The sequence below is a fragment of the Anser brachyrhynchus genome, assembly GCF_964034855.1.
Source record: "Anser brachyrhynchus genome assembly, chromosome: 6".
In the NCBI taxonomy this organism is placed as follows: Eukaryota; Metazoa; Chordata; class Aves; order Anseriformes; family Anatidae; genus Anser; species Anser brachyrhynchus.
In genome coordinates, this window is record NC_137700.1 from 23,145,815 (window position 1) to 23,170,588 (window position 24,774).

General features: G+C 41.8%; 1 protein-coding gene across 19 annotated transcripts in view; it reads right to left on the reverse strand.

The window, feature by feature from the left end:
- Positions 1-224: 224 nt before the first annotated feature.
- SGMS1 (sphingomyelin synthase 1) overlaps positions 225-24,774 on the reverse strand; it is a 92,710-nt gene continuing 68,160 nt past the window's right edge. For 14 of the 19 annotated variants that reach the window (XM_080598490.1, XM_080598482.1, XM_080598478.1 and 11 more), the window contains 5 exons: positions 14,922-15,764; positions 9,375-9,492; positions 5,072-5,225; positions 4,181-4,347; positions 225-1,833 (listed from right to left, as the gene is read on the reverse strand). In XM_080598490.1, coding sequence (XP_080454616.1) covers positions 1,654-1,833; positions 4,181-4,347; positions 5,072-5,225; positions 9,375-9,492; positions 14,922-15,544 — 1,242 coding nt within the window. In that variant the 5' untranslated portion in view covers positions 15,545-15,764 and the 3' untranslated portion in view covers positions 225-1,653. Of the gene's footprint in view, positions 1,834-4,180; positions 4,348-5,071; positions 5,226-9,374; positions 9,493-14,921; positions 15,765-16,126; positions 16,206-22,251; positions 23,890-24,774 lie in introns of those variants that run through there. The other 5 variants (XM_080598483.1, XM_080598479.1, XM_080598480.1 and 2 more) reach the window with 3 other exon arrangements.

A 24,774-nucleotide genomic window follows, 5' to 3' on the forward strand; every position in this document is an offset into this window, starting at 1 on the left:
TCTGCTCCCAGCTCCCAAACGTTCAGAATCTATTGCATAGCATTTACTTCTGATAAGGCACTGATTTGCCAAAGGTGAACAGCAATTCAAAATTAATGCAGTTTCCATACAGTCCAAATTTGATGGCCTACAGTGCAATAACATGTAAAATTAAAGGCAAAGTTAAGAAGAATAAACCCAACTTTAAATTTAAAATTAATATTAAGAAGATAAAGGAAACTACATTTTTCAAAAGCCTTTTTATTTTCCTTCACCATTGTTGTTTTACAATACAAATATCACCTTGTGAATACACAAAAACCCTACAGAAGATAACTCTGCTTCACGTAAAATACAGAATGGATATATATATATATATTTATATATATATTTTCTCTTCATCATTCTTAAAAAAACTATTTTGTTCTGCACATTGGCAAGATTAGGATAGAATACTTCCCCAGACATACAGTATGTATGGTAGGAGTGAAACTTATAATTACATGCAGTTTCTGCACAAATATTTTAAAGAAATAGAATATCTTTGTTGTTTTTCAACAACATCTCAATACGGGATGGAGAAACCACTCCTAGTTCACTCAGTGATCATTTGTAAAATTCTTAAAAAACAGGAATTCATGGCTGTTTTCTTTTTAAAATACAGCTACCAAGTAGACAATAAAGTGATATATTTAGTATGATCTGCCCACAATGTGTGAACAAGATCTGACCCTTTCTATTTGGTTTTTCCCTAGACATGGCAATTTCAACATTATAAGCAAATTTCCAGTTTAATTTATCTATAAATGCAAAAATTAGTAATTATACAGTATATATAATTCTGCTTTCATGGAATACTTTATTTTAAATAAAAACATTTAAGACTGCCTACTAACCATACAATCAAGACAAGAAAGGCACTAGAAACATAGACAAATCTCTCTCTCCCAAGAAGCATTTTCTTTAAATTTTAACTCTCTATTCTCTGACATGTAAAAATCTTTTTAAATTTAATTTTCATACACATTTTGAAAAATAAAGTTAGGAAATACTTAGAAAATCACTTTACAACTTTTTTTTTTGCACACTTTTTGACACAGTCACTGCAGATTCTACAAAATCAAGATTACCAAACCTTCCTGTGTCTATCATCTTATTTGTATCACGGTGCAACAGGTAGAAAGATTTCTTGATTTTACCCCAAGGCAGGTATTCAGAAACCTTCATATAGTCATTTGCTAGAAAATGGCTTACAGCCCAATCTTTGGGGCAAGAGATATGAAAAGTATGTTTTCCCAAGAAAATAATATGCATTATTCCCAGACGTGACTGGAAAGACCAGAACTTATGATAGAAAAGATTTCATTTATGCTCTCGCATCATATACAAAGGAACATGGTGATGGGTAATGAAAATCCCAAATCTATTAACAAGAAATGTGTAACAGTGCATGATAAGTTAAATTTTCTTTATTGTTGTCCAACGCAGATCCTTTGGAGAGAAAAAAAGATCACAGTGCTTACCAGGTAACTGAATAGATTAAGTCAAGGTAACTGTTAAAAGAAAGGGTTAGGGAGGGGTTGATTTTTTTATTTTTTATGGCATCTTCTCGTATGGAGTTCTTAGCACTTGGGACAGGTCCTTTTCCCCCCCATTTTGTCCATCAACACACTGTTATGTGTCATTCACCAGTCGGCTGTATTTCACCTGCCTGCCTCGATGCAGCACCGGCCAGGGGAAGGGCCAGTGGTAGGAGCGAGGTACAATTCCTTGGACATTCTTTTCGAAGTACTGGAAGGGCTTGTACCACCAGACCCTCGCAAGGAGGTTGGTTTGGGAAGCTTCTTTTAGCACCTGCAGAAAGATAATTAGGAAAAAAAAATTACAAGAGAGCATACCACTTGCATGACTTCACTGCATGTTGATTTCTACCATACATCAGTGGCATTCTGCTTACAGCTGTTTCCAAAAATCTCTTGGTATGTGTAGATACCTGCCAAACAAATCTACAAGGACAAAGATCCAGAGGAGCCAAGATACTTTTCCACAGCCTTCCTGCACACATGACCAGTTGCTCTGAAGTGGCTCACCGTCATTTCCAAGTCCTCAGCTGCTAAACAGCCCCATTGGAAAAAAGTGATGGGCAAGAAAGGTCAATCTCACCTCTCTGTTGGGAATGGAAAAGACCCGCCCCAAAGCATGGCTGTTTCCATAACTATATTTGAAATTATCTGTAGCTCCAGAATCCTTTGCAAGTCCACTTGTGTGCATGCACACCAGTGAGCAAGGCACCTCAACCCATCCAGAGGAGGGAGCGAACCCTGCCCCAGCCTCCGCATGCTCTCAAACCACATCCACCCACCCATTTGCTTCTTCTAGCAAAAGCATGCCACTGCTGAGACGAAAGGAGTGGGTGAGGAAGTCATGCAACTACCTCGCTGCACGTTTGCTATGACAGAACAGGGAAGAGCTGTATCAGCCCACTGGGAAGTGTAAACACAGGACTCGTATACCAAGCTTTCTTTCTGTGTTATAAACTCACACATTAAAAAAAAAATTGTCTTTAATGCTGGGGTTACTTCTGCTTTCAATTTTAAGGTCAGTCACAAGCCACGGGCCTCTGCACGTGGAGCAGCACCAGGAAGAGGCACTAGGACACAAAGGCACGCCCAGGTAAGGAGCCAGGGATTGGCATTTCCCAACATCCCAGCAGATTAGGGAAGCAATGCTGAGCCATCTTCTGTGAGTCACACCATGCAGCAAAACAGGTACATTTCTATACATGAAGGCGAAGAGTTTTTCTGAAGCAAGTCCTCAGTAGCACTCAGGGTAACTCTGGCTTCATTAGCTTCCAGCTCGGAAACATGGCCACTCAGCACTGTCATTCTGACAGAGCACAGGAGCAAATCTGAGGCATGGAACTCAGTCCAGTGCTATATGACAACAGATAGGAAGTTTAAACACAGATTGCTGTCAAACACAGCAGGTCCTGAACTGGCTGAACATTAAGCTGCATTCTTTGCAATCAGGCATTTGGAGGGAGAAATCTACAACAAGGCTTGACTGTGGGGTACTGCTTCAAGCAGAATCAAAGCCACAGGAATAATATATGCCATGGTAGCTAGACGACCCTGGTATGAACTAAAAATCATCACTGCCATAATATTAACTAACTTCCTACCATCACAGGAGGCTTTTATCAAGCGTAATAAACTGGACTCATATGCAACAGGCAAGCAAAATATCTTCTCCATGTTGTGTAGAAAAAAAAAAATACTTGGACACTGATTTGTTGTTACAGACCTAAGAAAAGTTACCTTAAGTTTCTCTTAACTCACTATGCGTCCTCTCCACAGATAACAGAATTGTGCATTTTTGTTCACATTCTTAGGCAATGGTAAGCTCATCTTTTCACTAGCTTATCCAGTTCACTGACAGGAAAGTAAGAACAATGAAAATGGCACAAGACCTCATTTAGACCTTCGTAACACTTATGGCTGCTCTCTGATCAAGTATTTCAGTGTTGTAAAAAACATACTTTGTTATCTCCCATCATGTGATGCATCTCCTCCTAAGCAGCTCCTTCTTCTCAGTATTTCCCCCATCACCCCATTTTTCATGTCTTCTCAGGCACAGACCTTAGGACAGGAGCAGCCTGGGCTCTCACCCACCATCCTCCAAAAGGAAAGTATTTCCCTTGGTTAGAGGAGCGAACTTACCCACTTGGAAACACTTTGAAAAACTGGTTCATTTTTTGTGAAGCCTCATACTGTTCTTCAAGAGACCTATCACTCAAATAAAGGGCACACAACAGAATACAAGGTATTCTGGTACCCAGGTAGCTTAAAGAAGTACCACTTCCAAATGGTTTGCTCTAATACAACAAAACCTCTTCAGCCCAAATTCAGAGAAACTTCAAAAAAATGAGGTTACACAGCCAAAGGAGGTAGGCCTGCTTGCCTGCCTGCAGGAACACCTTCAGATATTATTTGCGGTCAAGGCACAAGATGAACCCAACTGATGACTCTTCTTCTTTCCTGCAAGCCCAAAGTGAAGGGGGAAGAGCAGGGTGCTTCACAAGAGATGGGTGCTTGTCCATTCCTACTTCTGCAGAAAGGCTCAAGGCAAAGTGTGGATATTCACCCACTGCCACGCTACAGCAAGCAGAGCCATGTGGATCCAGAGACTGGGAGAAACTCACTTGCTGGTTGGCCATCGTGTGATACCACCAGAAAAGTCTTGTAGTGATGTAGTAAGCCACCACCACGTCCACAGTGTAGTGGTCATGAGCAAGGAGGATGCAGAACATCCCAACCATGCTGAGCGTCCAGCAAAGCCAGTGATACCACCAGAGTCGCCGTGGGGAATCTGTAAAGAAGCACAAGCAATGATTATTTCAAAGTGTAATGTTATTGGTGCTCAAGACTACTGCTGTAATTAGCAGAGGACACAGCCTGCAATCCTGAGTGGATAGTGTGACGCCAGCGTTAAGATTAAGAGCAGGAATGCTGAGATCACAAAAGAAGCATCATTCTCTTAGGGTGTGACTCTACCTACGAGAACAATTTAATAAGATACTTGGAAAATAGAAAGGTTATGAAATCTTTAAGAGGCCTGACACATAAAAATCTAATGTATTGTGGTCTGTAGCATCCACTGTTTTGTACTTCAATATAGACTCTATATAGCTGACAATCCATTCCTCCTGCCTTCCATAGGAGATAAATGTATGCATTAATTCTTGCAAAATGAGCAACCTTGCATTTAGCATGGCATCTATCTCTCCCTAGACAAGGAGATACATAGTTAAAGTACCACTCATCAGGCAGGGTGCAGTGAAAGTATAAACTATATTTTAAAGAAAACAGTTCTGAAATAAAATGCATAATTCAGTCATCTACATAGTAAAGCGTTTAGCTTTGTCTCCAAAGTTTTCTTTTTCAGTAAGGCCTATGTCCTTGAAGTAGTGTTACTTTTCTTTAATTGAAAGGGGTGCATTTTTACTTTAATTGTATTTACTAATCACAATAATGCTTTAATAAGCAGATAATTTATACAACAGGAAATTCACCATGAACAGTGACAAACTTACACTCTTTGATAAATAAGTATGTAAGAGTTAATATGACGGTGTGACCGCTGTACAGATAGTCGCCGCACATGTTGTGGGATCCTGTGATGGACAATCCTCCACCAGCAATCAGTTTCATTATCCTTCGCAGATGAGATTCCCAGTCTCCAAATAGCTGGTGAAAGAGTGAAACACAAACGTGTGGTAACGTATCAGCAGTAACTTTCCTAAATTTAAAGCATGGCATTAGCCAGCAACTTTGTCTCTCTCTTATTCTCTCTTTTTGCGTTGCTTTTTATTCAGTAAATCCTACCACCTTTCCCAAAAGCCAGCAATATATTTCCAGAGGAAAAGAAAAAAGACTGGAAATGAGACTTTTTTTTTTTTTAATGATCCTTTGCATGCATTATAGCAAGTCTTCACGTGAGTACAGGCTGCACACACCTGCATTCATTTGTTTCGAGTATTATTTTATTTGAAGTATTCCCAAGATAGGAAGTCAAAGAAATTATTACAATTCCCTATAAATACAATCATCTGAAGGATTACTGTTTTCTCCTACACTCACAGAATAGAATGAAGAAGGAAATATTATTTACACATACAGATATTTATGAAAGTATGCACATGTGTAAAAAATCCCTTTACCTGGTCACTTTTGGTTGCGATGAAAAACATGGCATTTTTCAGTATAATACTGAATCAGAAGAACGGTCCGAGAAGTGTTAAACTCCTGTCTGTGCCTACACTCAAGAGTGCCACACTTATGGTAAAACAGGCAGGTGAGCAAAAATTGTTTTCTGTTATTCATAAATACTTATTACTGCTACCATGGCATAATCTTTATCTGAGGTCTTGCTGGCAGCCTTTGCTAAAGTTCATGGCTGTGCGGGAAAATATTTTAGCAGGAATCTTCAAGCAGAGGTAATAGGTTCAGACTTTTTATTCATTATATCCTTGGGAGATGCCACATATGTGCAGTGAGGATCAAAATAATGACTATTGGAAAACCTAGGAATTCTGCAATACAGTCTCAAAAATACAGTTTCACAAAAAGAAAAGGGGTTAAAAATATTCCCAGCTATAGTTAGAAATTTGTCATGTTCTTTAAACATCTGTTTTCCCTTCTGTTCAAGAGGCAAAGCACTTCAAATAAATCAAACTTTATTTAACTGATCTTGTTCATAACAACACAAGCCCTACAGATGATAATCCAACAGAAAATAAGATGAACTGCCCAACCTGTACATCCAGCTGCCTAACGTCACATTTAACACACAAAATAGAGCATCTCACTCACTTCAACATCTATGGCAGCCCCTGCCCTGCCTTGAAAAGCCTTCAAAATCATTTCTTCCCACCTCACATTGCAAAAGAACAAGAAATGGTGTTTGTCAGCACACGGTGCCAATTCTGCAAGGGCTTCCATTCACACAATCCACACGAGCAACAGGGACGTTCCTCACACCCGAGGGATATGCTCTGAACGACCTCCAACACACCATGTTGGCTCAGAATGTGTTTCTGAAAACCTTCAATTTGCCTTTGGAAAGCCAAATCGAAGCAAACCAAGATCTTCTTGCCCCTTTCCTTCCTACCAAGTGCCCTACAGGCAGTCGACAGCGTCCCCAGACCTTGCTTTTGCTGCTTCCAGCTCTAACACCAGCCCAACTGTTAAACAAAACCACAAAAATGTGCGCTGTGGGAAAAGCCCAACCAGGATGTGCTGAGCACCTCCGGGACCCAGCAGGAAGCAGGAACCATCTGAGCTCAAAGGAGGCAGCCAAATGGATCAGTGCACTCAGCGTGCTGGATCCTTACCTCATTTTATCGTCCACAGTAACCATTTAACAGCCAGACAAGAACATAGAACCCCCGACTGGCCATTGCACGTATCATCCTCCTTTGTTTTAAAGCTCCTTCTTGCTTTAACAATAGGAAATTGTACTTTTTGGACAGATCTACACAAAGCTTTTGTAGCATTTAAATATTTCCTGCTTGCAGTTCCTTACAAAACTTAAAAATGCTCCCCAAAACTGCTCTTCGCAATCCCCTGCAGCTCAGTAAGGTGTTGAGAAGCTTTTTCCCACCACTGTATTTATAGCTGTCAAGAAAGCCCAGCTGATCTTTTTAAGCAGGGCAATAGAAGGACACAACATTGGCTTGTCTGAGTAATGAGAACAAGCTCATTGAGTAATGAGAACAACTTGCCAATGCTGTAAATTTACAAAAATGGCAGATTTACTCACTTTGCTCCCTGTGTGTTTTTTTAAGTTTCATAATAGCTGACTGATCAAATACAATGTTGACTCCTCTCCCCCTCACTTTTCTTTACAAAAGACTTAGGTCCCTCAAGAAGCCACATGTGGCTTGGCAAGTCCTCTGGGCTGTCAAATAAACAATACAGCACGTTTGTTGGCTTTACTTCCCTGAGGAACCCAAGCGTTTCAGCTTTGTTTGTCCCACAGGCTTGTATGTACCAGCAATCTTCAACAAAGTTGTGACAGCACGTGTATCAAGCCAAAACACAATCTTGATTTATGACTTTGCTACCTGTCATCTAATTCATGGTTGTGCACACAAACCTGCTGAACTGTGCATGCTAAAGATGTTCAGATGTTTCACAGAAATTAGTCCCCGTCCCCCCCCTTCCTCCTGTCTGTGCTACAACTTACGTAGAAGGGGCAAGAAAACGAACTGCTATGGAGAAAGAACCTGTGCGTCTAATACACAAACCTTGTTTCCTATGCTGTGTGAGAGAGATGGATCATGGAATCACCAAATCATTCAGGTTGGAAAAGATCTCTAAGATCATCTAGTCCAACCCTTAACATGGTACCGACAAGTCCACCACTAAACCATGTTACTGAGTTCTACCGCTACATGTTTCCCGAAGGCCTCCAGGGGTGGTGACTCAACCACCTCCCTGGGCAGCCTGTTCCAATGCCACACAACTCTCTCAGTAAAGACTGAAAAACTCCTAATACTCAACCTAAACCTCCCATGGCACAACTTGAGGCCCTTTCCCCTCATCTCATCACTTGCTGCTTGGGACAAGAGCCTGATCCCCACCTCACTACAACCTCCGTTAAGGTAATTGTAGTAAGGTCAATAAGATCTCCCCTGAGCCTCCTCTGCTCCAGACTAAGCAACCCCAGTGCCCTCAGCTGCTCCTCACAGGACTTGTGTACCAGGCCCTTCACCAGCTTCGTAGCCCTTCTCTGGACACGCTCCAGGGCCTCGATGGCCTTCTTGTAGTGAGGGGCCCAAAGCTGAACACAGTACTCGAGGTGCGGCCTCACCAGAGCAGAGTACAAGAGGACGATCACCTCCCTGGTCCTGCTGGCTGCACTAGTCCTGACACAAGCCAGGATGCCGTTGGCCTTCTTGGCCACCTGGGCACACTGCTGGCTCATGTTCAGGGGAGCATCGACCAACACCCCCAGGTCCTTTTCCTCTGCACAGCTTTCCAGCCACCCTGCCCCAAGCCTGTAGCGTTGCATGGGGTTGTTGTGACCGAAGTGCAGGAGCTGGCACTTGGCCTTGCTGAACCTCGTACCGTTGGCCTCAATCCAGCCTATCCAGATTCCTCTGCAGAGCCCTCCTACCCTCGAGCAGATCAACACATCCCCCCAACTTGGTGTCATCTGCAAACTTACTGAGGATACAACAACACTCCTTGTTTCATGAATTACCGTGAATTACCCTTCAACATTGACTTAAAGAGATTTGTCTAAACAACTCCATCTCAGTAACTTGGTTTCAGCCATGGTTTTCTTAAGACTGTTTTATTTTTTGGCACAACAAACAGAGCTAGTTCAAGGAGGAGGGGGGCAAGTGTTTGCACTAACACAATTGCAATATATGCAGGGGCAAATAGCAGCAAAGGGGAGAGTTTTTCATGTAAAACCGTCCTTAAAAAGTCTCTTTGGGTCAATTTCAAGTACAAATCATAATCAGATTTGACACACTGAAGTGTTTAGAAATGTGTCACATATGGAACTTCTGTAGGTAGCAACCTTTGACCACTTCAATGGAGACAAAAAAATGCTGAACATATAAATCAGTTCCAACTGCTAGAGAAATTACATAGATTTACACTTTTTGAAGGATGAAAATGCTTGCCCTGCCCAAAAGCAAATTGTCAGCACCTTAGCCAAGAGGGAAGCTGATGATCTGCAGATGGAAGTCTCCCTGTGATGCCAAGTTGGTATTTCAAATTAGTAGCAATCACTGCAAAAGGACTGCTCACGGTTTTGGCATCAGCAGGACAAGGGGAAAACATGAAGATTAAAATAAAGAAAAGTAGCGAGATGAAGTTTACCTTTGGAGAACACTTGAAATGCATGCCAGGTACTGGGAGTGTAGTTACATACATTGTAATACACCGATACAAGTATAGTGTGCCAACTATACAGAAAAATCTTCTGCTAATTATAGACCTAGAAGAAAAAAAAAAGAGGAAAAAGAAAAAGGAGGTTACTCAATGCAAATACAACATGCAAGAGTAAATAAAACACACAAGCTATTTACTTTTCTCTTCTTGATGCTTTTGAAATTCATGACTTATTCATGTATACCAACTTGCACCTGTGGATACTGAATTCCTTTACAAATATTCCCACGCTTTACAGGTCAGAAGTACACAAACAACTCAACTAACATTACCCATGAAGTTGATTACATGAAATTTAAGGATTAGAATACAAAAGCCTGCTCAGATTTAGTGCTGAAGACATTAAAAGGGATTTCATGCCCCACACCCCTCCATTAACTTAGATTGGTCACTAATTTTCCATTCAAAGCAGGGGATAAAGTTACTGCCTTTCATCTTATAAAGAAAATATTGTAAGTTAATTTCTGCTGACACACACCCTTTAGTAATTACAAAGGATTGCTTTAGAAGAAATAGCTTGTATGACCCAAATGAATGAGAACATATCTTTATTGAGCGGCATTAAGAGAGGAAGCAATTCACATCAGCAATAAAACATCCCAAATATAAACTTAGAGCTGCATTGGCCACAGGATAGGGTGTTTCCATAGGAAAGCACTCTCCAGGCAAGCAGCTGTAGCTGCATGAGATTCACTCAGTGATGGCTGCCAGTAAGTTGCTGAATTCTGGGGTAACATAGGGCAGTTCTGCAGAAACAGTGAGAGCACCCATTGTAAAGGGCTGCAAGTTTGACTTGGAAGTGACTGCCAGCCCCAAAACAGGCCTACTGAGTTTCACTGCTACCTAGCAAGTAAAATGTCATAAGGAAAGAACCACGGCAATTAAATCCCTTCCAGCACACCCATCAGGATGGAAAGCAAACTATATCTGTCTTGCGTAGCTTTCAGCAAAGAGAAATCACCAACGGCTTTATGAAACGGAGGGCATATCCAATTACAGCAGTTCATGAATTTAATCACTGCTGTGTCCTGCTGCTACAGGCCCTTTTTGTCTGGGTTGATTTTAAATCATTGCTATTTATACTTAGGATAATTTGGGTACTACAAGGTTTGTAATACAAGCTGCAAGTCCTGACATTCATTTGTTGCTATCTTAAAGCTTTCACTGTTAAAAAACAAACAAAACATTTTTACTGAGCTGAGCTCTTTCAAAGCTGGAATTGGCCATTTGTTTTTTAGTTTTTAAAGTTTTTGACAGAGTTATTAAACTGTAGTGCTCTACTCTCAGAGGAGTACAACTTTGCAGTGCCAAATCAATAACAACGTGAATGTCCTAATTTATCAGAAAAGCTTCAAATATAACAGTATAAGCGCATTTTGCACTTGACTGCTCACTGCTATTGAGACAGAACATTCCAAGTGTCCTCCCGCCCCCCAGTGAAAACAGGGACACAACTGGGAGTTAAAAATTATACTTTATTAGTGTAGCTCCATGGACTGAATCATAGAATCCCAGAATTATCTAGGTTGGAAAAGACCTTGAGTTGAAGGCACCATGGCCCCTGGGGTAGTGGTTTTCCTCTGTGGTTTAGGTGCACAGTTTTTCTCTTGGAAGGGTGATCTGTTAAAGACCTCACGTGTGTGCCTGGCTTTTGTAACAATACAGGAGCTTGCTTTTCTTTATACCCTCCTATCAAGACAAAAGGTGAGGTTGGGGATTAAAGACTGAGCAGCACTGCATTCAAGAGACCAAAGAAGTGGCAGTGTTTTGCTGAGCAATTAATGCTTTTATTAACATTACCCATGAAACTACTTGGTTTAAAGATGAATTATGTACTTTAGCTTAGGAAAATCTGCATCAAAGTGCTTTGTACTGTAATTTTAAAAAAATAAAATAAAATCTAAAAGACCTCATATTTTTTCTTTCTCAACATGATTTTGCTCGTGTGTGGGCCAGCTAACAAGTACACTCTCTAGGCTTATTACTGGCCAGGAGGAACTTTACTACAACTATCCAGATCTCACCTCACGTGGGTAGCGAGTACGCAGCTTTTTCAATCCTGTGAGCACGCAGGCTGAATCAGATGTCAAACACTGCCAAAAACCATCGCTGTGCTTCTCCTGAACCATCTGGGAATGCTTCCCAGAGAAGTTAACAGGACTTTGGCAGTGCTTGCAGACAGGCAGCTTGCCTGGGCTCCTCGGGCTCCCTGCTGTGTCTGTGGAAAAAGGCTCGGGCAGCCCAGGGTCCCCAGCCAAGCATCCACCCCGCTCCTGATTTCTGGTGAAACCAGCCAAATCCCCCTGCCATAAACGCCACGGACAGTGCTCTGCATGGATCCTTGCGTCACATCTAGTGCCTGGCACCAAAACCCTCACTCCTGAGCAAGCCATTGAGCAGGCAGGGCAAAGGCAGATGGAAACTCCACTATCTGCCTGAAGTTAAAATTAATTTTTACGCACGAAAGCAGTAACAGAGGCCAAGGGAAAGTCTGCACCATGGTTAGCTGGGTGAACACATCCAGCATCCTCTTCCATTTTGGCGTAGCTTTGTAGTCCAACAAAAGACACATAGGTCTTACTCGACACCATCATGCAATCCCTGGACTACACAAGGAAGGTCTGAGTGATCAGTATCATGAATGACACACCCCTATCAGCCTTCGTCTCCTGGGAGAACAGCAGGCTCATCTGGGATGAAATCAGGCTATTGGTAAACATGGGTGCAATATGACGAGCAATAAGAGTTTCACTGCTTGACAAAGACAAGTGTTTCAGGAAAAGCCTGCAACAAGGAAACTGCCTCCTTTGGTTAAAGGTCCAACCCAGCCACTGGCTGCAATTCAGCTCATGGACAATAATGCTTCTGGTTCATCAGCGATCCTGAACTTTCCCTCAGAGAGGGCCACAAACGGTAGCGCTCTCATCTGAACAACCACCTGGCTTCACATCTCATCTTCAGATCTCCAACGGGCTGTGGCAATCGCCATCCCTGGCACCACTGGAAGTCAGAAAAGTGACGAGGGTCCATCTGGCTTAATTTCCTCCCTTTGTTCTTGAATTAAGTTCTAAAGGAAGGTGATAACCCACGCCACAAAAGTGATTCAGCTCTTTTATAGCATTTTGTGGTACACCAACCAAAGCCACAAGAGCAAGGTCCTCAGGAGAAAGCTGTGTCACTATCCTGTTCCCATAAGCATCTCTCCTGCTTTTTCCTTCTGCTGCATACTGACAGATCGCAGACCTTGATAGCTCTGCTCCTTTACAACAAGAAAGCAGTATGTGACCAGGACACATACTGACTGGCACAGTCCAGGACTGGTAATGAAAATGGAAAGCTCTGTGACTCCAACTTCCCTTTACACTAGAGGAAGAATGAGTGAATACATCAAAGTAAATGGAGGGAAAACTCTCCACACCTATCAACGATGCCATAAAACTTTGTTATCAAGTCAACCCATCCCCCACTGCTTTGAAATCTCCAAGGACCTTATGGATTCTGCTGTTCTTAATTCATCACTGTGTGTTTGATCCCTTGTACTGCCCGATTAACCTGACACTCCATTTTTGAGAGCACTTCCACATGGCCTTCTCTGGGTGCTCCCCTTGGTTTTGAACATTTTATGCTCAGGGACACCAAGTCTACGGTTCCCCTTTTCACCGTAGGCAGCTGGACCAGAGCAGGGAGGAGAGTTCAGCACTGCAGCTACTGACGTAGGATCTGATACAGAAGCTGATAAAGCCATAAACAGAACAAGAGAACACACCAGGGTAGTCTTCCTCCTATAAATGTGTGCACGTTAAAAAAAAAAAAAAGGCAGTTTCACAGTTTCTATAATAAAAATAAATGGACTAAAATAACCATTCTAGAAACTTTCCTTTAAGGAACACCATCTCTGTAAAAACATACAATGGTTTTGAAATTTCAGCTGAGAAAATACATTAACTAGTATAAAGCAACAGAAAAGGTGAAAAAAACAGTCTCAGGACTGATTTATTTTTCCATTGCTCACTCTATCTATTAATGACCTTTGTATTTGATAAAATAAGGCTTTTTTTTTTTTTTTATAGGAAGTGCTCATACACAGTGCATTAGTGAAAAGACACAAAGCAAAAGCTGTGTCTCCACAGTATCTGGATTAGCTCCCCGGAATGAGAAGTTCACAGCATCTTATGGATTACTTCTACATTTAGCTATGGAAACCTACAACTATATTGCATAAAGGTATCTGCCCTAGCTTAGCAATTCTCTCCTTTCAGGCCATCTGTAACCTTAGCAAGCTGGTGAACAACCTGCTCACATTTAAGTTTTAAAGTTTTTCTCCATTACAAGAGTGAGTGGCATCTGGTTTTACTTTTTTGAAAAAGGGCAATCTAAAATTCTACGGTCATTACGAAGTCCTGTAAACCAAAGGATCTTGTATTGAACATGGTGGTGCCCAAGTTATACGCCTTCCAATTATTATTTTTTCAAACATAGGAGCCACATAAGAGAGTCAGGGAACAGGTAAAGAAAGAGATCCTGCATTAGCAGAGGAGAAGAGAGCCCTTTGGGTTGAGGCAGTTGTGGGGCACGCTTGCATCTGGTTTTTGAAAGTAAAAGTGGCGTGCCACTTCATACTGCTTCAAGCCACTTGACTTTGAAGACTTCACATTCATAGCAGCACAAGGATTTATACCAGATCACTCATGGTAAGGCAGCCCAAGGTGTGGATTTACGGCACTTTAAAAATACCAAATTAAGCATCAGCATGCACATCCACTCTGTAGAGAATAAAAAGTAAGTGCCTTGCACTCGCAGGCAAATTTACCATTGCAATTCTGACCAGGTATGAGCAAGCACCCAGATAACCTTGTAAACTCACTGCGTATCTACACTTTTGTGTACTTTATGGTTAGCTTTCAACATCCTCTGTTCTTGGTGTTACCTGTCCCACCTAATGTCAAGCAGAAAATATACTTCAAAACTTTTTATGCAGCACTGCTTAGGTGCACAGACTAAACCACTGCCTGCTGTTTTTGTCCAAGAGTACTGTAAACTTAGGGTAGGATCTTCACATCAGGCAAACTACAGTGAGACTAAATCCATCCCAAGTCAGTTCACAGTTGATGAGTTATGTCAGCATAAGTTGTCCTCATTTTTATTTAGACAGAACAGTCAACTGAGTTAAGAACATCATTATATCCAATTCAAGGTTTTTCACATGTGAAAAGGGCTCAAGTTAACTCTGCAGGCAAGCAAGACCAGTGCTGTTCCTTGGTTTCTGATGTGGCAGTTGGACTGAACTCCCCAATTTAGCACAATAAGCCCAAACAAACTGCAGAGCCCATTGCATGGCATCTATTTCAGTTTGGAATACCAAAATCAGCAATATCACAACAAACTTCATTTTACTTGGATGTAAACCAGTGTCTGACCTCCAAAAGCCGTCATGAGTATGTACACGAGCACTTGGTTTCCGAAGATTTTACTTACTTGTATTTTAACAGCAGCCACTGAACAAACCACAGTCCTACAAGGATCATGCCGTTAATTTCACAAATAGAAAAGGCCCATTGCACCCGATCAAAACGATCAAAAAATGCATCTGGTAGGGGAGGCTGCACCTCCTTGGGAGGCACTCTTTCATGAACAACTGAGATAGTCACTGTGGTAAAGATGAAACAAAAAAGTGCATAAATAAAAGCCAGGAAAGTCTTCCCCCATTCCATGGGATACTGTGAGCGCTCTGGCTCTGGCATGGGGATCTTTATCATCTCCTTCTTATACCCATTTGGCACCCCGTTCAGCTTCATTTTACTACTAAAGCCATTTTCATGTGTGGTGTTGCTCATGCTGACGCGGATGTGCCCATTGATGTGCCCGTTTTTGTGAGCCTCGATGTGATGAGCCATTTTTAAGGTCTCAATCATGTGCAATAGCCGCTGTCCACTGTCGGAAGACACCCGGGAAAGAGGTGTCTTCTTGAAATCCTCCTCCGTCAGGTTGATCAAATCCTGTCCAGTGAAGCTCTTCAACGGCTCACAATACTCCGGCACAGCATTTTCTGTTAGCCAATTTGTCACCTCTTCGGGCGACCACAACACCACTTCTTTCATCTCGCCAGGCAGCTGGAGCGCAGTCTCACATTGATTTTAAATTGGGCAGCAGTCACTGTGACTCCAGTGCATCAGAAAGCTCTTCCTTGGCTTCATCTTGTCCGAGGAAGCAGTTTGGCAAGAGACAAGTCTCTGTCTCTAACCATCTGATGCGAGCACCCAGGCACCGTGAAAAGTGCAGGAAATGGTTCAGTTCATATTCGTGTTGGCATTCTTCTTCCTGTGGAGGAAGGGGGAAAAATGTAATTAAGAGAGTATTTACCAAAAGTTTGCGTTTCATGTTCAAAGACAAAATTTCTGCAAAATAGCCAGACTCAGGCCTGGAAAAGATTAATAAACTTGAGTGCTAGCACTTGTACACACCCTGTCCCTTCTGAGCTTGCTACAGGCTACTCAAGAGCATTAACAATTTTGTATTAAAAACACTGCTTTGCAGCTGTGGCAAGGACTCCTTTTTGCTCCACATTTGTGAGGTTTTCTATTACTGTTCAGTTCTGGTCCATAACCAGTACCCAAACCCCTCTTAAAATCATAATACTAACAGATTTAAGGATTTACAGAGCAAATGGTCATGTCACAAACCTTCTCTTCCCCCACGACCCAGTGGTATCTCATCAAACACACTGCACCTAGTTACTGAATGATATGCCTGGCTTCTGTTCTGCAAGGAAAAAAAAGAAGTCTAGTGTACCACACCAAATGCTTTTCTACAAGTCAGCAACAAAAAACGATGTAGATAAAGCAAAGCTATATGGTCTGAAAAAGTATCAGAAGGAAAATCAATGCCCAAACAGGCTATGCTGAAAATAAACCGAAGCATTTAAGTTTGCAGAGCAGATGTTTAGCAGCTCTTCAAGGTAAATTTTATGGTTTCCATGGTACACTGCTAGAATTCAGATGTCTACAGTAAGCTACAAATGAAGTAGTAGAAAAATAGTGGATGAAAAGCTTGACAAGTAGGCCCATGTGAACTGAATGAGGTTCAACAAGTGCAGGGTGCTGCACCTGGGTTGGGGCAATCCCTGACACGAGTACAGACTGGGAGAAGAACTCACTGAGAGCAGCCCTGTAGAGAAATAGTTGGGGAGTTTTAGTGGACAAAAAGCTTGACGTGAGCCAGCAGTGCATGCTTGCAGCCCAGAAGGCCAACTGTGGGAGGGCAGATTTAGATTAGATGCTTGGAGGAAATTTTTCACTCAGAGCACGGTGAGGCACTGGCACAGGTTGCCCGGAGAGGTTGTGGATGCCCCATCCCTGGAGGTGTTTAAGGCCAGGTTGAACAAGGCCCTGAGCAACCTGATCTAGTGGGTGGCGTCTCTGCCTATGGCAGGGGCTTGGAACCAGAGGTCTCTGAGGTTCCTCCCAACCCGAGCTCTATGAAAAATGAAAGTTCTACATCCAGTTAATTGGAAAAAATAGCAAGCGTGGAAAAGCTGTTCAATTACAAAATTTACAGTAAAACAGATGTTACTTGCTAGAATCTCTTACTGCATTTCTAAGATATGGGCAGCAAAATCCTCAGCACGATGCAACGATGACGCAGCAGTGTATACCAACAGCAAATGCCCAGGAGTGAAATATTTATACAAAACACAGTCCTCTCCAGAGCAGAGAAAAAAACATCGAGTACTCCTATTACCAGCTTGCCATCCCACTGACCAAGCCTGCCAGGCTTCCTTCCCAACTATTTGATTTTGCTCCCATCTTATCAAAGTCTCTCCTGCAGAAGATCACAGTCTCATAAACACCAAGTGACTTAAAGAAAGTAACGGCACAGGAAAAAACTGCTTTGCATTTTCAGAAGTCATATCATGCCTTTATCAGCTTAAAGAGTATTTTTAGCTTCTTACGAACTACCGGAGTATGTTTGTATTTTGTCACATGGAACAGAGCTTCCACTCAGAGAAAACAAAATCATCTATAATACTGGCAAGATTTGAATATAAAAGGTACAAAACAGATACAGACCTATGTTCCTTTGCAAAACTTGACTATGCAGCATATAAACATATTTTTTGACCTACAACGTCTAAATTGAGCAAGAAACATAATTTTATTTTATTTTTTTTAACCTTCTCTGTGGAATCACCTAGGTCTGATGATTAATAGAAGAAAAAGCTTTGGACAAAGGGCTCACAACACTTTGGGTACACCACCTCTAACTTAGTGCTCATGCCAGGCACACGCATGAAATACGTGAAGCAAACAGGGATGAAGATAAATATTCTCCATTGCGAATACCATGCTATTTTAAAACACAGGAAGAAAAGATACAGCTCTATTTTCCTTCTTTCTTTTTACAATGGGATGGTACTGAGAAAGGCCTTTAGACACAGATCACTTCATTATTCAAGTTGTGTTTAGCAAATCGGTGTTTAGTTACAGAGCTCTGAACATGGAAAACCAGGATTGATTGAATTATGCATGTTAACCCACATTACGAACTCTGACAAGACTTTCACCGAAGGAGTAGCTCAGCTCTCCACTGCACCAGTCCGCGTTGCACTCAATGTACTCACATTATTGCAGGGCACATGAAATCCTGGATCCAGCACCAGCTGCAGCACGAAGCTCAAGCATGAACCCGTACCCTTACTCCCTGCCACTATTACCTTTTTGATGTCCACGATATTTCTGTCTCAGGTGATGTACCAGTAATTCACAGGGAATTCACAGTGTTTATACAGAGAGCATATCACTATCACAAAATGCAGATACACTTTTACGTGTGTCCTTGGGTTGATATCCTGGCTGAAATCCACGAATGTAGCACCAGAAAATGCTCAGCATCAAACTCACAACTAATACTGACAGACTTCTCTATAGCAGTCCAGGTGCTTGCTGTTTTTGAAGGGGGCATCATTTCTGTGACACTCTTGATATGGCAGTAAGAGCCCAAGTCACTCATGTTTGAATCCAGTTATAACACCTTGGCTCTGTCCTGCAGCAGGATGTCATTTCCCTGTGCCACTGAACAGCTGCATCAACTGCCTCTGCAAGTTTTGCTTTACAAATTCAGCATGGATTTGGGGTTGTTGAAGCACTCTGCACACACCACAAGGTGGGGCAATATTAAGGATTATTCATTTTAAAATCTGGAGGGACTGCAATCTAGTTTCCCAAACACTCAGAAAGCTACAAAGAAGTAAAGAGCATCTTGAACTATTATCATCCTTACACACGGCCTTTCTGTCCAGACCTTGACAACACATTGCAAGCCTCCTGCTTGCTAGAGGATCCCTCACATGATGATTACAATGCAAAAGAACTGTATTTATCACTGTTCAAGAAAATGCCGCCAACCTTCAAATTACATCTCATTACTTATTATACTTTCATCTCTTCTCACCTGGTCAGAACCAGTAGATTTTAAGATGATTTCTACATGGAGTCTAAAAATCAAAATCTGTTGCCAGCTGCAAATGCTGCTCTGATAGTAGAACAAAAAACATAATATCCTCCTATGGCACCTGGCCTGGCAGCTTTATGAGAAATAGGAAATGTGTGTGCCTTGCAGTAAAACTGTGGGACTCTGCAATATTGGTTTAAAAAAAAACATACAATCAATTCAGAAACCTGCATATACTTTATTCTTTAAGCTCACCATCAATACTGCCTTTAAGAGATACCCTGCAGAAGAATAAAGATTGCTCAAATCCTTTGTTTGTGTCGTTATAGAGTGTAAAAGCATTTTTCCTAAGAGACTTTATTGGCTGTAAAACTGAAGAATCCTATCTCATATACACACAGACATACACTTTCATCCCTGTTAGAAATCTGGGTCTCACCCTGTGCAGACAGACACTGACAGCATCGGGATCCACAAGGAGTGAAGGAGCAGAAATCCTCAGACCTCAGAGATGACAGTTCTGGGAGCACAAGTTCAGCACCCACTGGGTGTGATCTCAGCCTGCTGCTGTCACATCACGGGCGAGTAAATCACTATTAAGCACCTTCCATAAAGTTGGAGTAATTGATACTCATGGGAGGAAGGCTGAGAGGAAAAAGAATACTCTGCTGAGGACGCAGACCTCATTTTGAAAGTTAAAACAAGGAAGAACAGCTAAAAGTTCTAATCAACATTTATCATTCAAGCCTTTATTTCATAGCTTGTCTAACAGAAGACAAGTAGGCAAAAAAGCTTCTTTACTAACAACTCCCAGCTTGTCACATTAAAAATACCTCCCATTTTCAATCACGCATTTCTGAAAGCTTGATCAGATGAGGTTTGCAAAAGCAATTCAGGAGACTAACAGCCCTTGCTGTCCCCACTGCTTCCACGTGATGTTTCTCCTGTCCACAGAAGGTGCAGATGGGCATCGGCCGCTGCAGGGCCACGTCCATGGGCTCAGGCATGCAAGATGACCGGCACACACCCACGCCTTCCCAGCTCTGACATGGGCTGTGAGCTCAGGCCAGGCAACTAAAACGCTCCTTCCATCTGCAGCAGATCTGCTTCATTAAGGAGCCTGTATCTGATAACAAATTATAAATAAGAATGTGATTATCATAATAATGCTGATTGCATCATAATAATAATGACACGGGACAAAACCAGTCTCTCAAAACACCCATCACAAGACCGAGCAAGACGAAGTAACCTGAGCAAGGTCTCTAGTCCCCACCTTCTCATGTTTACACAACTTTTCCTCCATATTCCCAGTGAATATTGAAGTCCTAACTCAAAACCTTCAGATCCTTTTCCAATTTCACGACATGGAGCACTGCAAGTGAAGTATCTCCCCCCACCACTTCAACCTGGCTACACAGAGGTTGCAATACCATAACCATGGCTACGCCAGGTTGTACAAGTAATTGAGAGAGCACTGGGAAACCTCACAGAATAAGATTTCTTCTCTTTTGCATCGTTTTTAGGAGATGCAATTGAGCATTAGAGTTGAACTGGGGAGCATCTACCTCTGATTAAAGAACAGGATCTTCCTGCAATCAAATCAGCAGCTGACTATACCTCTGTACTTGACCAAGGTGGCCAAGGTGCAGAAGAACCTGCAATTTTCTGCCTCTAGGTCTGGTTGGAGGATAACTAAGCACTCACGCTGGGTGTCACAATTTCAATTTTAGTTTCAAAGCCTGCCAGCTGACTGCTGAGCGAGTGATGGACATCCCTGCGAAGGCAGACTTTGTGGGGGATGGCTGCATGGTCCAGAGAGCAGTCATCTCCTTCCTAAAGCTGGCTTGCTCCCTATTACCTCTAAACTCGCAGCAAAAAAAAAAAAAAAAAAAAACAAACATTACTTCTCATCGTTAACACTGATGAGACAAAAACAGCAGAAAAAGATCAACAGTTGTTCATCCCTGATCTCCTCCTGAAGTCCTCTGAAACCCAAATGAAGAAAGCCCTGGGTAGAAGTAGGTAGGGAAAAGGGAATAGCAGCATTTACAGGAAGGGAGGGATGGTGTTGGAAAAGGTGAAGCTAGATTAGTTTTCCCAAATGAAATCATGCCTTCCTCATGTTTGCACAGTGCTTTTATTCTCTAAGTGAGGACTTTTGCTGCCAAGGCAACAGTCACTATAGAAATCAGTGAAATAACCAGCCATTTCAGAAACTGCAACTAGCTCCAAGGAGCCGAGATTTTCAAATCCTTTCACATGCAGTAGGTGCATTTTAGTTGCAAAACTGTATATCATCCCTAAACACCTCTGAACAAGTTGAAATGATAAAGCCATTAGCAAAAAGCACTGTTAACACAAGCGATGTCTGGGGATAAGCAAGCGCTGTGTGAAGACAAAATAATGAAATATTCTCTGTTGAAAAATAATACTGAGATACACATTGATGATGGGTGCACACAAGCAAGCAGGAGAAAATCAAGTGCTGTAATGACTGAAGTTTTAATGCTTTAGAAAGCAATACATAGGTGAATTCCCAAAAAACACCAGTGAGCAGAAGTTACACAGACACCAAATTATCCAGATGAAAGTTGGGAGCTCTCATCCTGCAGCTTCACAGCACAAAACAAACTGTTTGTAACAGCAGGGTGTGAATCACGTCTACAGTCACCTCTCTACAGGAATTTTGTCATCACTGACAATAATGCTCCCACACTTCCATAACTGGATGCCCTGTACCTGCAAAGTGCCTCTGAATGCCAATCTGCAAAGAAAAATTTATGTCTGCCACAAATAATGCGCTGGATATCACTAAGAAGAGCTCTCAAACAATGTGCTGAATTGTCTCCCTCTTTCTGAGATGTCCTTGCCTCCAAACCAGAGTGTGCCCCTTGCATGAAGCTACACTACCGACAAGCAAGAGACTTATGGCATTTTAGAACAACATTACAACAAAATTGGCTTTGTGCTGTAAATACAAATATTTGCCAATAGAAGATACCTGTAAATATAAAATCAAGGCGCAGAAGGGTACACGAGTTTCACAGAGCTCTGAGGTTTCCAAGGTCAGTCCCAGATGGAAAACACTGTCCCTGGACACAAAGCCAGAGCAAGCAAATTACTATTATGAAAAGAAGGCTGGGATCAATCTACAAAGCAACTCCCACATACCCCGACTAGCTACATACACAGCTTCAGAGAAAGGGAACTGCCTGCATACTACATAAATCCTCAAGCAGCCCATTTTTTCCTAAATTACTCTACGGGAAGGAAAACAAACAAACAAACAAACAAAAAACTATATATGTATTTCCCAACTTAATCTAAAAAAGCAGAGCAATTAAGATTCACTTACCGGCAGAGATCTCAGCGTAACAGCTCCAAACTCAACCCCAGGGCTCAGCAGCAAGGATTTCAAAATGAAAGTACTTGTGCTGAGTCCGAATAACCAAACAACTTATCTTCAGGTAAGAAACACTACTAGTGAATACCTTCAAGTCTGTTACAAAAACACATCACCTATATAGTGTCCATATATAGCTATATACAAACATACATATACACACACTGTGCTAGACCATAGAGACAACTTTTTCCTCCAAACCTGATGAACAGGGAAGCCTTGCTCTTTGCTTCTTTGTAACCCTAGATCTCTTCGCTCAACTTTATTCCTCCTCCTTCTTCTTTCTTCTGCTGTGAAGTAGTTATGGAAACCAGCAAACACTCACGAGAGGGTTTCACCTGACCAGCAATTTCATTATCTGAGCGGTTACTAAGCAGGGCTTTTGTTTTGGTACTACGGAAATCCTGTTTTGAGTGATGCAGGGGTGGAAAGGATGGGGTGGGGAGGGTAGGTCCTGGCTTTGGTTTAAGTTTTGGAGAATTATTTCAGACCAAAAAGTCTCCTTACAGAAATGAGTCAGGCAACAGGACCAGAATGCCAGCTGGCACCTGCAGGAACAGCTAGGGGCTTTCCACCTATGATAAGGCTGATTCAAATGTAGCTGTCATTTCGTACTAACATGCCACAGTCCTGATGTCTGAATTCTGAAGTAAAGCCACACCTGCAGTAGAAGTGGTATTAACTTTTTTTGAACAGCTGTAAAAGGAAACCTACCCCCTTCCAGCCCTGCCTCCCGACCCTGCATGTTTGTAGTTCCGTGCAAGGAAGAGGCAAAGAGCAGCCTCCCCAAATAGTCACTTTGCACTGGAAAAACAAAACAAACAAATTGTATTCAACATCTAAGAACTCAATTTTGAAACTCTGTTCTTCAGAGAAAGTGGTTTTGTACTATTTCAGCCCTCTACCTGCAAATGGGTACATGAAAATACTAACAGATTGTCACAGATACTTACATGTGGGTAAGTCTAGTTTTCACAAAATCACTGTGATCCTTAATTCTTCAGCAAAGCCTTCTATAGCAGTACTCAAGCCACCCACTACACCAGTCACTTCTATGCTACAGAAGAGCAAAGCCCCCACGGACCCCATGCCATGCACTGGACTCAAACCTGGCATATGCGCTCTCAGGACAGAAGCAACCCCAAGTATTGCTGGATCTACACTCGGGCAGCAGCAGGCTCTGGCCCTCGTCTCCGGAGCAGCTAAGCACACATCCATGTTACAATTTGGGATCTGGGTCAGGCAGAGACAGGGCAGAGCTAGAAATAGAGCCCCACGTCCTCATGCAACCTCTGAGCTAACTCCATTGCTAAAACGCACGAAACGATACTTGCCTTCCTCCTGACACTCTCCAAACCCCCTTTTTGTTTATATAGAGACAATAGAAGACCTTGGAGGGAAAACAGATAAAACACTAAAGAAGGCAGAAAAAGCATAATTTCCCCACGAGGCATAGAAATGAGCAGAGCATGGAACAGGGCAGAAGGATAGAAATAAGAAGGTAAGAAGGAAGAGAGACAAAATACTTGTGATGTATTCTGTATTTTGATTTGGTTAACCAAGTTGAGGTGGTTTGGGTTGGCTTTTTTTTTGCCTACTTTGAATACCTAAAAGTCATTTACTGTTAGAGAGCCAGATTTGCGGTGAGCCTCTGGGAATTCAAGTAGTTGCAAGAATTTAAAAAAATTCAGTAAAAATAAAAAATAAAAAAAAGCACACCACACATCAGAAAGGGAGAAAGGGAAGTTTTTGCCTAGTGAAACTCAGAACAGTCTTGTGACTGATGGCAATGTGCCTCTAAAATGCATACTCCAGCATCTTTTGTAAAATGAAAACCAGCAGAAAGTACAGCAAAAATAGAGCCTCACTGCACTGAAGGCTTAAATCAACTGTCATATTTGTTAACATTTGGGTTTGTTATTGGACATGTACTAGACAGCATTCCAGACCACAACAGTTGCTTCCTCCAAACTGCCTTCCCCTGACTTACAACTAACACAAAGAAAACTGAGTTTGTGTGCTTAGAAACCAAGCCTAGAATATGTTTTTATATTCCATTAGAAATATAAATATTTTATTTTAAATATAATACTTTTGAAGTCCAGCAGAACAAAACCAGATGAAAAAGACTCTAAGCCCCAAAAGCCGAAATAAAAATATCAGTATATCTTCGTGCAAGATGCTGTTCTCTGCACTTCAGCTGTTACTATTCACAAGCCCACCCAAAATGTACACCATCAACATTATTCATTTTCAACGCTGTTACCTTTGTAAAACAATTCTTGGGCTTGTCTTTATTAATTTAGTTTCAGATAACACATACTAATCCCTGGTCTGAAAGAAAAAAAATATATTCGACATCATTTCTGGTATTTCCTAGCCTGATGTTTGGACACATATTCCTTCTCTATCCAGTAATAACCTGTTCAGGGTTGCACCTACAGCAGATGCTTAAATATAGAAAACATCTCTGTA